Source organism: Neofelis nebulosa, chromosome 5, assembly GCF_028018385.1.
Source record: "Neofelis nebulosa isolate mNeoNeb1 chromosome 5, mNeoNeb1.pri, whole genome shotgun sequence".
NCBI classification, from domain to species: Eukaryota; Metazoa; Chordata; class Mammalia; order Carnivora; family Felidae; genus Neofelis; species Neofelis nebulosa.
In genome coordinates this window covers 27,716,861-27,729,317 of record NC_080786.1, presented here as the reverse complement: position 1 = coordinate 27,729,317, position 12,457 = coordinate 27,716,861, and the positions used below count along the sequence as shown (strand labels likewise).

General features: G+C 36.5%; 1 protein-coding gene across 1 annotated transcript in view; it reads left to right on the top strand.

Annotated features, from left to right (window-relative positions):
- MRPL3 (mitochondrial ribosomal protein L3) overlaps window positions 1-12,457 on the top strand; it is a 52,317-nt gene that overhangs the window by 1,332 nt on the left and 38,528 nt on the right. Inside the window, exons 2-4 of the mRNA XM_058729895.1 lie at window positions 178-362; window positions 1,389-1,480; window positions 9,822-9,920. Coding sequence (XP_058585878.1) covers window positions 178-362; window positions 1,389-1,480; window positions 9,822-9,920 — 376 coding nt within the window. The remainder of the gene's footprint in view (window positions 1-177; window positions 363-1,388; window positions 1,481-9,821; window positions 9,921-12,457) is intronic.

Genomic DNA, 12,457 nt, shown 5'->3' with positions numbered 1-12,457 from the left:
CCCATTTTTGTCATAAGAAATGTGAGGCGAAAAAAAAAAAAAAAAAAAACTTGCACAGATTCCAGACCCTTTCCTAAGGGCCAGACTACACTTTCCAACGCATGTGACCTCCCTTCCCCATGTTAAATGGGGGAACCTTTTATATTGTGGTTTGTTTTTCAATTTTTGTTTTTACAGAGCAGACACCTGGCTTTTGGTTAGAAGTCTCCATGGCAGGAGTGGTACTTGGTGGGATGAGCATCTTTCTGAAGAAAATGTCTCATTTGTTAAGCAGTTGGTCTCTGAGGAAAATAAAGCCCAATTAGCAAGTAAACTGTGTCCTTTAAAAGATGAACCATGGCCTCTACATCCTTGGGAGCCAGGTAGTTATTTTATATTTGAGAAGTTCTCATTCCCTAATGTGACTGGCATACTCAAAATCATAGTGACTGCTGCGAAATGATAAATTTCTTGAATTTATTTTTCATGTCTCAAGTGTGTCTGTTTCAATGTAGTTTGGTTTGCAAGTTTATTTCTAGAATGCTGGTCTACTATGAGTGAATGTCTGATGGTAATCAAGATTTCCTCAAGAAGCTATTTTGCAGATGAAAGGAAAATCATTCTGCATATGTCTTCTTGTTTCCTTCAGATAAAAAAATAAAATAAAATAAGTCAGGGAAGAAAAGCTGGAGGAGTGTAATTTAAACTGCAGTGTGTCACAGTGATGTTTTCAGTTGGGGTTCTAGCACTCCAGGTTTGCAAAGCATAACTCCAGAATCAGCAACTTGTAGCTCGCAGAGTATTAAACCCATGTGTAGCCAGACCAAGAAGAGTAAGGCCTGTCTTGTTGAGAGTGTGGTCTCTGGTTGGGGTTTATTGTGTCAGTTGAATTGTATAGTGATCAGAAGTTCTTAGTGGAGTAACTTTCCGAACTTATGCAAAAAATCTAAGGGGCATGGTGGAGGCTGACATATTTTAGCAACGTGACCTCTTGTGTCATCCCTGTAACCCCACCTAAGTTCTTAGAATTTGGTAGATGTTTCCCAATTAATGAGGTTAGATATAAATTGATACTAGGAAAGCAAAGTGTAATGATAGATTTATGCCCTCTCTTAATAGCATTATTTTAAAAGCAGAATATTATCAGTTTACCTATTTTCTTCATTTTGTATAGTTCTCGTATATTTGTTCATTATACAGAGATTTATTAAGTACCAATATCTTACCCAGCCATGGTTGAAGTCTCTTACATCTCTAAGGAGCAGTTGTATTTTACTCTATGAATATATTAACATGTGTCTTAGCTGCCTATTGCTCATATTGAAACCACAGTGCAGGAAATACTGTTGTATCATGTTGACGAGTGTTAAAAAAGTTTGTAATAACACTGATTTGTGTTTAATTACCAGGTTCCTCTAGAGTAGGCCTTATCGCCCTAAAGCTGGGTATGATGCCTTTATGGACCAAAGATGGTCAAAAACATGTGGTCACATTACTTCAGGTAAGACAGAAACAGAAGATGTAACAGATCTGTACATGTACCAAGATCTATTTGTGCAAATCTGAACGGGCAGTATTTGTATCCTAAAATACATAAGTGTATGGTGAAGAATGGGCTAATGTCAAGCATAAATACTATTAAAGAACTTTACTTCTGATTATTTCAGTAAATGTTTCACTTTTGCCTGAGTGGTGGTCTTCGTGATACTGGCTTTGGATTTAACTAGGGCCATGAACAAAAAACAGTGTAACCTAGCTTCTCACAGAGGTACCAGTTTAATTCATAATCGGAAAAGCCTGTCCCAACTTATTTTCATTCTTTCCTCTCAAAATTAACATTTTGGTCTTGTATATATACAATGGAATATTACTTGGTGATCAAAATGAATGAAATCTTGCAATTTGTAACTGTGGATGGAACTAGAGGATTATATTAAGTGAAATAAGTCAGTCAGAGAAAGATAAATATATGATTTCACTCGTGGAATTTAAGAAAACAAGTTAATTTAGGGGAAGGGAAGGAAAAATAAGATAAAAAGAGAGACGGAGGCAAATCATAAGAAACTTGATTTTTTTTTTTATTGTTTTATTTTTTATTTTTTTAAATGTACATCCAAATTAGTTACCATAGAGTGCAACAATGATTTCAGGAGTAGATTCCTTAGTGCCCCTTACCCATTTAGCCCATCCCCCCACCCACAATCCCTCCCCTAACCCTCAGTTTGTTCTCCATATTTAAGGGTCTCCTCTGTTTTGTCCTCCTTCCTGTTTTTATATTATTTTTGTATCCCTTCCCTTACATTCATCTGTTTTGTCTTTTAAACTCTTCATATGAGTGAAGTCATATAATCTTTGTCTTTCTCTGACTAATTTCACTTAGCATAATACCCTCCAGTTCCATCCACGTAGTTGCAACTGGCAAGATTTCACTCTTTTTGATTGCCAAGTAATCCTCCATTGTATACATATACTACATCTTCTTTATCCATTTATTCATCGATGGACATTTGGGCTCTTTCCATACTTTGGCTATTGTTGATTGTGCTGCTATAAATATGGGGGTGCATGTGTCGCTTCGAAACAGCACCCCTGTATCCCGTGGATAAATCCCTAGTAGTGCAATTGCTGGGCCGTAGGGTAGTTCTATTTTTAGTTTTTTGAGGAACCTCCATACTGTTTGCCAGAGTGGCTGCACCAGCTTGCATTCCCACCAAAATGCAAAAGAGATCCTCTTTCTCTGCATCCTTGCCAATATCTGTTGTTGTCTGGGTTGTTAATGTTAGCCATTGTGACAGGTGTAAGGTGGTATCTCATTGTGGTTTTGATTTGTATTTCCCTGATGATGAGTGATGTGGAGCATTTTCTCATGTGCCAGTTGGCCATCTGTATGTCTTCTTTGGAGAAGTGTCTATCCATGTTTTTGCCCATTTCTTCACTGGATTCTTTGTTCTTTATAGATTTTGGATACTAACCCTTTATCTGATATGTCATTTGCAAATATCTTCTCCCATTCTGTCGGTTGCCTTTTAGTTTTGCTGATTGTTTCCTTCACTGTGCAGAAGCTTTTTATTTTGATGAGCTCCCAGTAGTTCATTTTTGCTTTTGTTTCCCTTGCCTCCAGAGACGTGTTGAGTAAGAAGTTGCTGCAGCCAGGATCAAAGAGGTTTTTGCCTGCTTTCTCCTCGAGGATTGTGATGGCTTCCTGTCTTACATTTAGGTCTTTCATCCATTTTGAGTTTATTTTTGTGTATGGTGTAAGAAAGTGGTCCAGGTTCGTTTTTCTGCATGTCGCTGTCCACAGTTTTCCCAGCACCATTTGCTGAAGTGACTGTCTTTATTTCACTGGATATTCTTTCCTGCTTTGTCAAAGATTAGTTGCTCATACATTTGGGGGTCCATTTCTGGATCTCTGTTCTGTTCATCTGAGTGTCTTTTTTTGTGCCAGTACCATACTGTCTGGATGATTACAGCTTTGTAATGCATCTTGAAGTCTGGGATTGTGATGCCTCCCGATTTGGTTTTCTTTTTCAGGATTGCTTTGGCTTTTCAGGGTCTTATCTGGTTCCATACAAATTTTAGGATTGTTTGTTCTATCTCTGTGAAGAATGCTGGTGTAATTTTGATAGAGGTTGCATTAAATTTGTAGATTGCTTTGGATAGTATCAACATTTTAATAATATTTGTTCTTCCAATCCATGAGCATGGAATATTTTTTTCATTTTTTTGTGTCTTCTTCAATTTCTTTCATAAGCTTTCTACAGTTTTCAGTGTATGGATTTTTTAACTCTTTGGTTCGATTTATTCATAGGTATTTTATGGCTTTTAGTGCAACTGTAAATGGGATCGATTCCTTGATTTCTCTGTCTGTTGCTTCATTGGTGGTGTATAGGAATGCAACCGATTTCTCTGCGTTGATTTTATATCCTGCAACTTTGCTGAATTCATGAATCAGATCTAGCAGTTTTTTGGTGGAATATTTTGGGTTTTCCATATACACTATCAGGTCATCTGCGAAGAGTGAAAGTTTGACCTCCTCCTGGCCGATTTGGAATGCCTTTTATTTCTTTGTGTTGTCTGACTGCAGAGGCTAAGACTACCAATACTATGTTGAATAACAGTGGTGAGAGTGGACATCCCTGTCTTATTCCTGACCTTGGGGGGAAAGCTCTCAGTTTCTCCCCATTGAGGATGATGTTAGCGTTGGGTGATTCATATATGGCTTTTATGATCTTGAGGTATGCTTTTCTATCCCTGCTTTCTTGAGGGTTTTTATCAAGAAAGGATGCTGTATTTTGTCAAATGCTTTCTCTGCATCTATTGAGAGGATCCTATGGTTCTCGTCCTTTCTTTTATTGATGTGATGAATCGCGTTAATTGTTTTGCGGATATTGAACCAGCCCTGCATCCCAGGTATAAATCCCACTTGGTCGTGGTGAATAATTTTTGTAATGTATTGTTGGATCTGGATGACTAATATCTTGTTGAGGATTTTTGCATCCATATTCATCAGGGAGATTGGTCTATAGTTCTCCTTTTCAGTGGGGTCTCTGTCTGGTTTTGGAATCAAGGTAATGCTGGCATCACAGAAAGAGTTTCATAGAAAGGAATTTACCTTCCATTTCTATTTTTTGGAACAGCTTCAAGAGAATAGATGTTAACTCTTCCTTAAATGTTTGGTAGAATTCCCCTGGAAAGCCATCTGGCCCTGGACTGTTGTTTTTTTGGCAGATTTTTGATTACTAATTCGATTTCCTTACTGGTTATGGGTCTGTTCAAATTTTCTATTTCTTCCTGTTGCAGTTTTGGTAGTGTATATGTTTCTAGGAATTTGTCCATTTCTTCCAGATTGCCCTTTTTATTGGCATATAATTGTTCATAATATTCTCTTATTATTGTTCTTATCTCTGTTGTGTTGGTTGTGATCGCTCCTCTTTCACTCTTGATTTTATTTATTTGGGTCCTTTCCTTTTTCTTCATGATCAAACTGGCTAGTAGTTTATCAATTTTGTTAATTCTTTCAGAGCACCAGCTTCTTGTTTCATTGATCTGTTCTACTGTTTTTTGTTTTGTTTTGTTTTGTTTTTTGGCTTCGATAGCATTAATTTCTGCTCTAATCTTTATTATTTCCTGCCTTCTGCTGGTTTTGGGTTTTATTTGCTATTCTTTTTCCAGCTCCTTAAGGCATAAAGTTAGGTTGTGTATATGAGATCTTTCGTCCTTCTTTAGGAAGGCCTAGATTGCTATATACTTTCCTCTTATGACTGCCTTTGCTGAGTCCCAGAGGTTTTGGGTTGTGGTGTTACCATTTTCATTGACTCCCATATACTTTTTGAATTCCTCTTTAACTTCTTGGTTAGCTCATTCATTCTTTAGTAGGATATTCTTCAGTCTCCAAGTATTTGTTACCTTTCCAAATTTGTTCTTGTGGTTGATTTTGAGTTTCATAGCGTTGTGGTCTGAAAATATGCACGGTATGATCTCAACCTCTTTGTACTTACTTAGGACTGATTTGTGTCCCAGTGTATGGTCTTTTCTGGAGAACATTCCATGTGCACTGGAGAAGAATGTATATTCTGTTGCTTTAAGATGAAATGTTCTGAATAGATCTGTTAAGTCCATCTGGTCCAGTGTGTCATTCCAAGCCATTGTTTCCTTGTAGATTTTTTGATTAGATGATCTGTCCGTTGCTGTGAGTGGGGTGTTGAAGTCTCCTACTATTATGGTATTACTATCAATGAGCTTCTTTATGTTTGTGATTGATTTATATATTTGGGTGCTTGCACATTTGGCGCCTAAATGTTTATAATTGTTAGGTCTTCTTTGTGGATAGACCCCTTGATTATGATATAATGCCCTTCTGCATCTCTTGATACAGTTTTTATTTTAAAGTCTAGATTGTCTGATTTAAGTATGGCTACTCCAGATTTCTTTTGTTGACCATTAGCATGATAGATGGTTCTCCATCCCCTTATTTTCAATCTGAAGGTGTCTTTATGTCTGAAGTGGGTCTCTTGTAAACAGCATCTAGATGGGTCTTGTTTTCTTATCCATTCTTTTACCCTGTGTCCTTTGATTGGAGCATTAAGTCCATTGACATTTAGAGTGAGTACTGAAAGATAGAAATTTATTGCTGTAATGATGCTTGTAGAGTTGGAGTTTCTGGTGGTGTTCTCTGGTCCTTTCTAATCTTTGTTGCATAAGTTTTTTTTTTTTTTTTCATCTTTTCTCCCCTCAGGGAGTCCCCCTTAAAATTTCTTGCAGGGCTGGTTTAGTGGTCACAAACTCCTTTAATTTTTGTTTGTCTAGGAAACTTTTAATCTCTCCTTCTTTTTTGAATGACAGCCTTTCTGGATAAAGAATTCTTGGCTGCATATTTTTTCTGATTCAGCACACTGAATATATCCTGCCACTCCTTTCTGGTCTGCCAAGTTTTTGTGGATAGGTCTGCTGCAAACCTGATCTGTCTTGCCTTATAGGTTAGGGACTTTTTTTCCCTTGCTGCTTTCACGATTCTCTCCTTGTCCGAGTATTTTGTGAATTTGACTATGATATACCTTGTTGATGGTCAGTTTTTGCTGAATCTAATGGGGGTCCTTTGTGCATCCTGGATTTTGATGTCATTGTCTTTCCCCAGGTTAGGAAAGTTTTCCGCTATGATTTGCTCACATAACCTTTCTACCCCTATTTCTCTGTCTTTCTCTTCTGGGACCCCTATGATTCTGATGTTGTTCCTTTTTAATGATCACTGATTTCTCTAATTCTTAAATCGTGCTCTTTTGCCTTAATCTCCCTCTTTTTTTCTGCTTCATTATTCTCTATAAGTTTGTCCTCTGTATTGCTGATTCTCTGTTCTGCCTCGTCCATCCTTCCTGCCGCTGCATCCATCCGTGATTGCAGTTCAGTTACAACATTTTTTATTTCATTCTATTTTTTACTTCTTTTATCTCTGCAGAAAGAGATTCTAATCTGTTTTCTACTCCAGCTGGTATTCTTATTATCGTGATTCTAAATTCTGGTTCAGACATCTTGCTTATATCTATGTTGGTTAAATCCCTCTCTGTCGTTTCTTCATGCTCTTTCTTTTGGGGTGAATTCCTTCGTGTTGTCATTTTGAAGGGAGAAAAGGAATTAATGAGGTAGAAAAATTAAAATTATAAAAATATTAAAATTAAAATATTAAAATTAAAAAATAAACACACACACAAAATCTAATAAATGATGCTAGATCCTAGGTGTGTTTTGGTCTGGGTGTAGATAGTGGTGTGACATAGGAAAAAGGGGGGGGGGGGGGAGGAAATCATTTGAGAATTTGAAAAAATTAATACACTGATGTAGACTAAAATGAGATAATGGGAGTAAAATAGAATTTGAAAAAATTTACACAAAAGTAAAGAATATAGTAGGAAGAAAATTAAAAATATTTCTAATAAAAATTAAAAATAAAAATGAATTTTTTTCTCTTTCTATATTCAAGAGAAAGAAAAAAAAGGAAATCTTTTGAAAATTTGAAAAAGTGAATACAATGTGGTAGACTAAAATAAAATGATGGAAGTAAATTAGAATATGAAAAGTTTACCTAAAAGCAAAAAAATATAGCAAGAAAAAATTAAAAATGTTTTTAATAGAAATTGAAAGTAAAAATGAAGTTTTTCACTGTCTGCATTCAAGAAAAAGAAATGAAAAAAAACACGGAAATTGTTTGAAAATTTGAAAAGCTGAATACACTGAAGTAGACTAAAATAGAATGATGGAAGTAAGGTAGAATTTGAGAAAAATTACACAAAAGTAAAGAATATAGTAAAAAAAATTAAAGGAAAATATTTTTAATAAAAATTGAAAATAAAAATGAATTTTTTGTCTTTCTGCTGAATTCTGTGGTTCAGGTTGTACAGATTGTTGTGTTAATCCTGCAGTCAGTTTTCTAGGTGTGTAGGATGGTTTAGTGTTGGTCAGGCTGTATTTCATGGACGCGAGGCTCACAAAGAACTTCAGTGCTGTTCTGCCATCTTGCCTTCTCCCCATAAGAGACTTTTAAATACAGATAACAAACTGAGAGCTGTTGGAGAGATGTTGGGTTGGGGGATGGGCCAAATGGGTGATGGGCATTAAGGAAGGCATTTGTTGGGATGTGCAATGGGTGTTATATGTAAGTGATGAATCACTAAATTTGACTCCTGAAATCAGTGCACTGTGTGTTAACTAACTTGAATTTAAATACAAATTTTTTTAAAAATTTGATCTCTTTGCTAACTTAGAATGTAACGCTCTTGTCTAGGGAAGCATTTTGTTCTCTGAGATGATACAAACTCTAATTGTTAAAAATGTGGATGCTGGGACCAGAATACTTGACTTCACATCTTGATTCTTCCACTGCTTAGCTGTGTTCCTTGGAGCACTGTGCCTCCTCTGTAAAAGATAGAATTGTATTTGGTAAAGGAAATAACTATTACCTACCTCAGAAGGTTTTTGTGAGAGTTGCACAAGGTGTAAATGTCAAGCATTTAAAATAGTGTTAAATGTCCAATTTATATTGGCCACTGTTGTCTTTACAATTATTATTAGAGAAAGATCACTGATGGAGTTAGGAGACCATCATTCCCCAAATTGGGTTGGACATCTGAGTTCATCTTTGGGGCCTAATCCTAGACAGGTGATTGGACAGATGGTGGTGATTAAAATGAGTGCTCATGCACAGAAGTACGCTGAGTGCTCATAGGCCCCAGGGGGCCTTACAGGCCTTAGGACATTGTTATTGACCCTGAATGATCAAAGAGAGGATTATAGTTTCTAAAACTCTAGGGAACTTTGAGAGCTTTTAGGAATGCCTAGTTGGATTGTAAATTGGTACAACCACTTCGGAAAACAGTTTAGCATAATTATGTGGTAAAGTTGAGACTGGTGAACCTTGTAGTCTGGCCATTTCACTCCTGAGTGTTTAACAGAAAACTTGAGCAGGATACCTCTACAACAGTTATTATAGCAGTATTGCTCTTAATACTTCCCCAACTAGAAATGACCCACATGTCTAACAGAATGGATAAATAAGTCATGGTATTCACACAATGGAAAGCTGGATAGCAGTGAAAATGAACAGAAGAGAGCTACACACAACAATATGGATTAAACTTAGAAATATAAACAAGTGAAAGAAGCAAAGCATGGAAAAGCACCTACAGTTTGATTCTATTTGTACAAAGTCTAAAGCAGGCAACACTAAACTACATTATTAAATACTTTCAAAGGTAGCAATTATAAAGAAAAGTAAGTAAATGATTACTGTAAGTGTCAAGAATAGTAGTTATTTCTGGGGCAGTGCTTCTCAAATTTTAGTGAGCCTCAGAATCAACCTGGAAGGCTTATATAATGAGATTCTGATTCAGTAGGTCTGGGCTGAGGCCTAAGGGTCAGCATTTTCACCAAGTTCCCAGGTGATGTCGATGCTGCTTCTTTGGAGACCACACATTGAGAACCGCTGCTTCAGGGGTAAAAAATAAAAATAAAAAAGGCAGGGAGGTTATTGGGAAGAGCCACGCAGAGGTTTTGTGGATTCTACTTCTTGACATGGATGGTGGTTAATGCCTGTTTTCTTCACAACTACGCGTTCTGTTGTATATTTTTGTTTTAGGCACTTTTCTCTATGTGTTGTCTGTATGCTCTGCCTGTACTTGACTTTTTTTTTTAAGGGTATTTCTATAATTTAAGATTGTGGTTGGTGTTAGAGGAATGGTGAGATAATTAACTTTAGGGAATTCCTCATTGTCCTAAGGCTTTGGTGTGGCTGGTATGATATGTTAAAATGTGTCTTGGCACATAACTTAGTTTTTTTATATTTGTTTTCTTAGGTACAAGACTGTCATGTTCTAAAATATACTCCAAAGGAAAACCATGATGGAAAAATGGCAGCCCTAACTGTAGGAGGAAAAACTGTGTCACGTTTCTATGTAAGGATGTATTTTCATTCTTGAGAATAGTACATTTCATTAGCTTCAGATCTGAATTCTTTAAGTTTTAAGGCTATTCCGTAGTCACAAACTTGTGTTTGTCCATGTGGTAAATTGTGGATTTGGGGTGGAGGTAGTTTGTTGAAGCCCTTGAGCCCAGGATTCTCTATTGTTCCAGTTCCTCTCTGGAACAAGTATTTGTTCCAGAGTATTTGGAACAAGTAACTTTACCCTCCATGCTGAAGTATTTACCCATCTGTACAATGGGGATAAAAATACTACCTACCTAAGAGATTTGTTACCAAGATTAATGAGATTTTTCATATGTATCTTCTACAAAGACACCTGGAAGAGGGTATGTGTGCTTGGGAAGAGAGGTGTGGCGTAGGAGATCTTAGTGTGTGAGCGTGGGGGAAGGTAGTTAAGGTGCAAAGGTACACCTGTCTGGGTAGAGTGCTGAAGTGTTTAGACTTCATCCTGTAGACTCCCAAGCACTTTCTAAATTCTTTAAAAAAAAAAAAAAAAATTGTTTTTTTTTAATGTTTATTTTTGAGACAGAGCATGAGTGAGGGAGGGGCAGAGAGACAGGGAGACACATAATCCAAACCAGGCTCCAGGCTCTGAACTGTCACCACAGAGCCCCATGCGGGGCTCGAACTCATCAACTGCGAGATCATGACCTGAGCCGAAGTTGGATGCTCAACCAACTGAGCCACCCAGGCACCCCAAGAGCTTTCTGAATTCTTTAACTGTGGCAGTAATGTGGTCAAGTTGTTATCCTGGTTAACTAGATAAGAAGAATCTGGGTGCAAGGAGGACATTTAGGAAGTTGTTTTAAGCTCTGGGAAGAGTGGATAAAAGGCTTTGAGCCAAGGCAGTTGCATTGGGCTTGGAGGAGACAGGGATTTAAAGAAGACTGGGTGAGTATATGGTGAGGGGACACAGGCAGAGAGTGGTTCCTAAGCGAGCACCTGGTTCATTGCTAATGCTGTAACCTGAAATAGCAACAAGGAAAGAGGAAGTTTTGGGGGAAAGAAGTGTGTGCGGTGTTTATAGAAAATTCAGGTGGGGTTGTCCCGTAAATAGTGGGATATACTGATCAGTAAATTCAGTTATATGGTTAAAACCATATAGAATCATCAGAGTCCTATAGTTTGGTAGGACTAGAGTCCATTTAGGCCTGTCTCATAAGTGTTAGAGAAGTTAGTTACTTTTGCATATTATACTAGTATAGCCTATTTATATATATTTTTAGTTCTGCTAAAAATTCTGCTATTCACTCTTGACAATTTATTGGCTAATAATTTTAGGATTTAAAATAATTTCACAGTAATGAAAAGCACAGTGAGGTATTTATGGAAACTTTTTTTACATGTCAGATTTTTTTCAAATGTTTGAATATTTTAAATGTATATATGCTAGTCTTCATGTGAATAATTGATACATGTTTTCTCGTTGATTGTACTTCTGTGTTTTTGTTATGTCTAGCACCATCATCTTTATTTTCATTACCAATTTTGTAAATTCATGACTTTATTGCCTTGATACTTGTAAATCAAACATAAAATTGGGATAATCCACTCTGCTCCAACAGATCTGTGAACATTACTTCCCAGAACTGTGAGCCAGTGGAAAAACAAGTGGATGTGGGGTCAGAAGAGCTGAGTTCTAATTCTTACTTCTACCATTAGCTCCCTTCACTCTACTTTCTTGAACATCTGTCTTCTTATACATAAAAACAGGGAATTGGACTTGATGGCTGCTAATCCTCTTTTGGTTCTAAAAGTCTCACATTAACTCTCAAATATTTTAGTTCTCAAGGAAAAACAAAAGTTCCCCCCAAAAATGTATTTGGCAACTCATTTTATTCTATTTTACTTAATGAAGAAGGTGTCGTATAGATAAGATTTTATTAGCATAATACTAATAACTAAAATATTTCAGAAATGGTAGTACTGCATTTTCATACTTGAGACTGTGGTCTACACATTTTAAGCTTTATTCTCTTTCGTGAGTATACCGCACAGCAAGGTGATTTGGATGCTCTATTGTGTTGTGGAGGATTTCCACCCACTTACCTTGCACAGATTTTTTTAATTTACTCTCTGGTATAGGAAGTGCTACAGAGACCTTTCATGCTCTTCAAGATATAAATTTTCTAGGTCCAGAGAACATGTATTAAATACTAAGAAAAATTTTTGTCTTTGACCTTTTTTTAGAGTGAGGTGTGAAAATGAAGTTTTAGAATTCTTTATAAGTAAAGAATTTTGGTTCAGAAAGGAAAAAGATTTTCAAACCTAAAAGTAAGCAGACTTCCTTTTGCGTTTTGTATCCCTCAGAGAAACTGCAAGTACATTGGTTATAGAAGGTTTTAAAAACAAATACACCGATGAATATAAAATCTCAACTAGTTAAGCATTCTAAAATGATTGAATCAGTTTTATTTATAATAGGGCTAGAACTGTTTTGGGTTGTTGTTTGTTTGTTTGTTTGTTTTTTTAACTCTGTAAAGACTTTTTTAGGCCTCCCAGAAATTA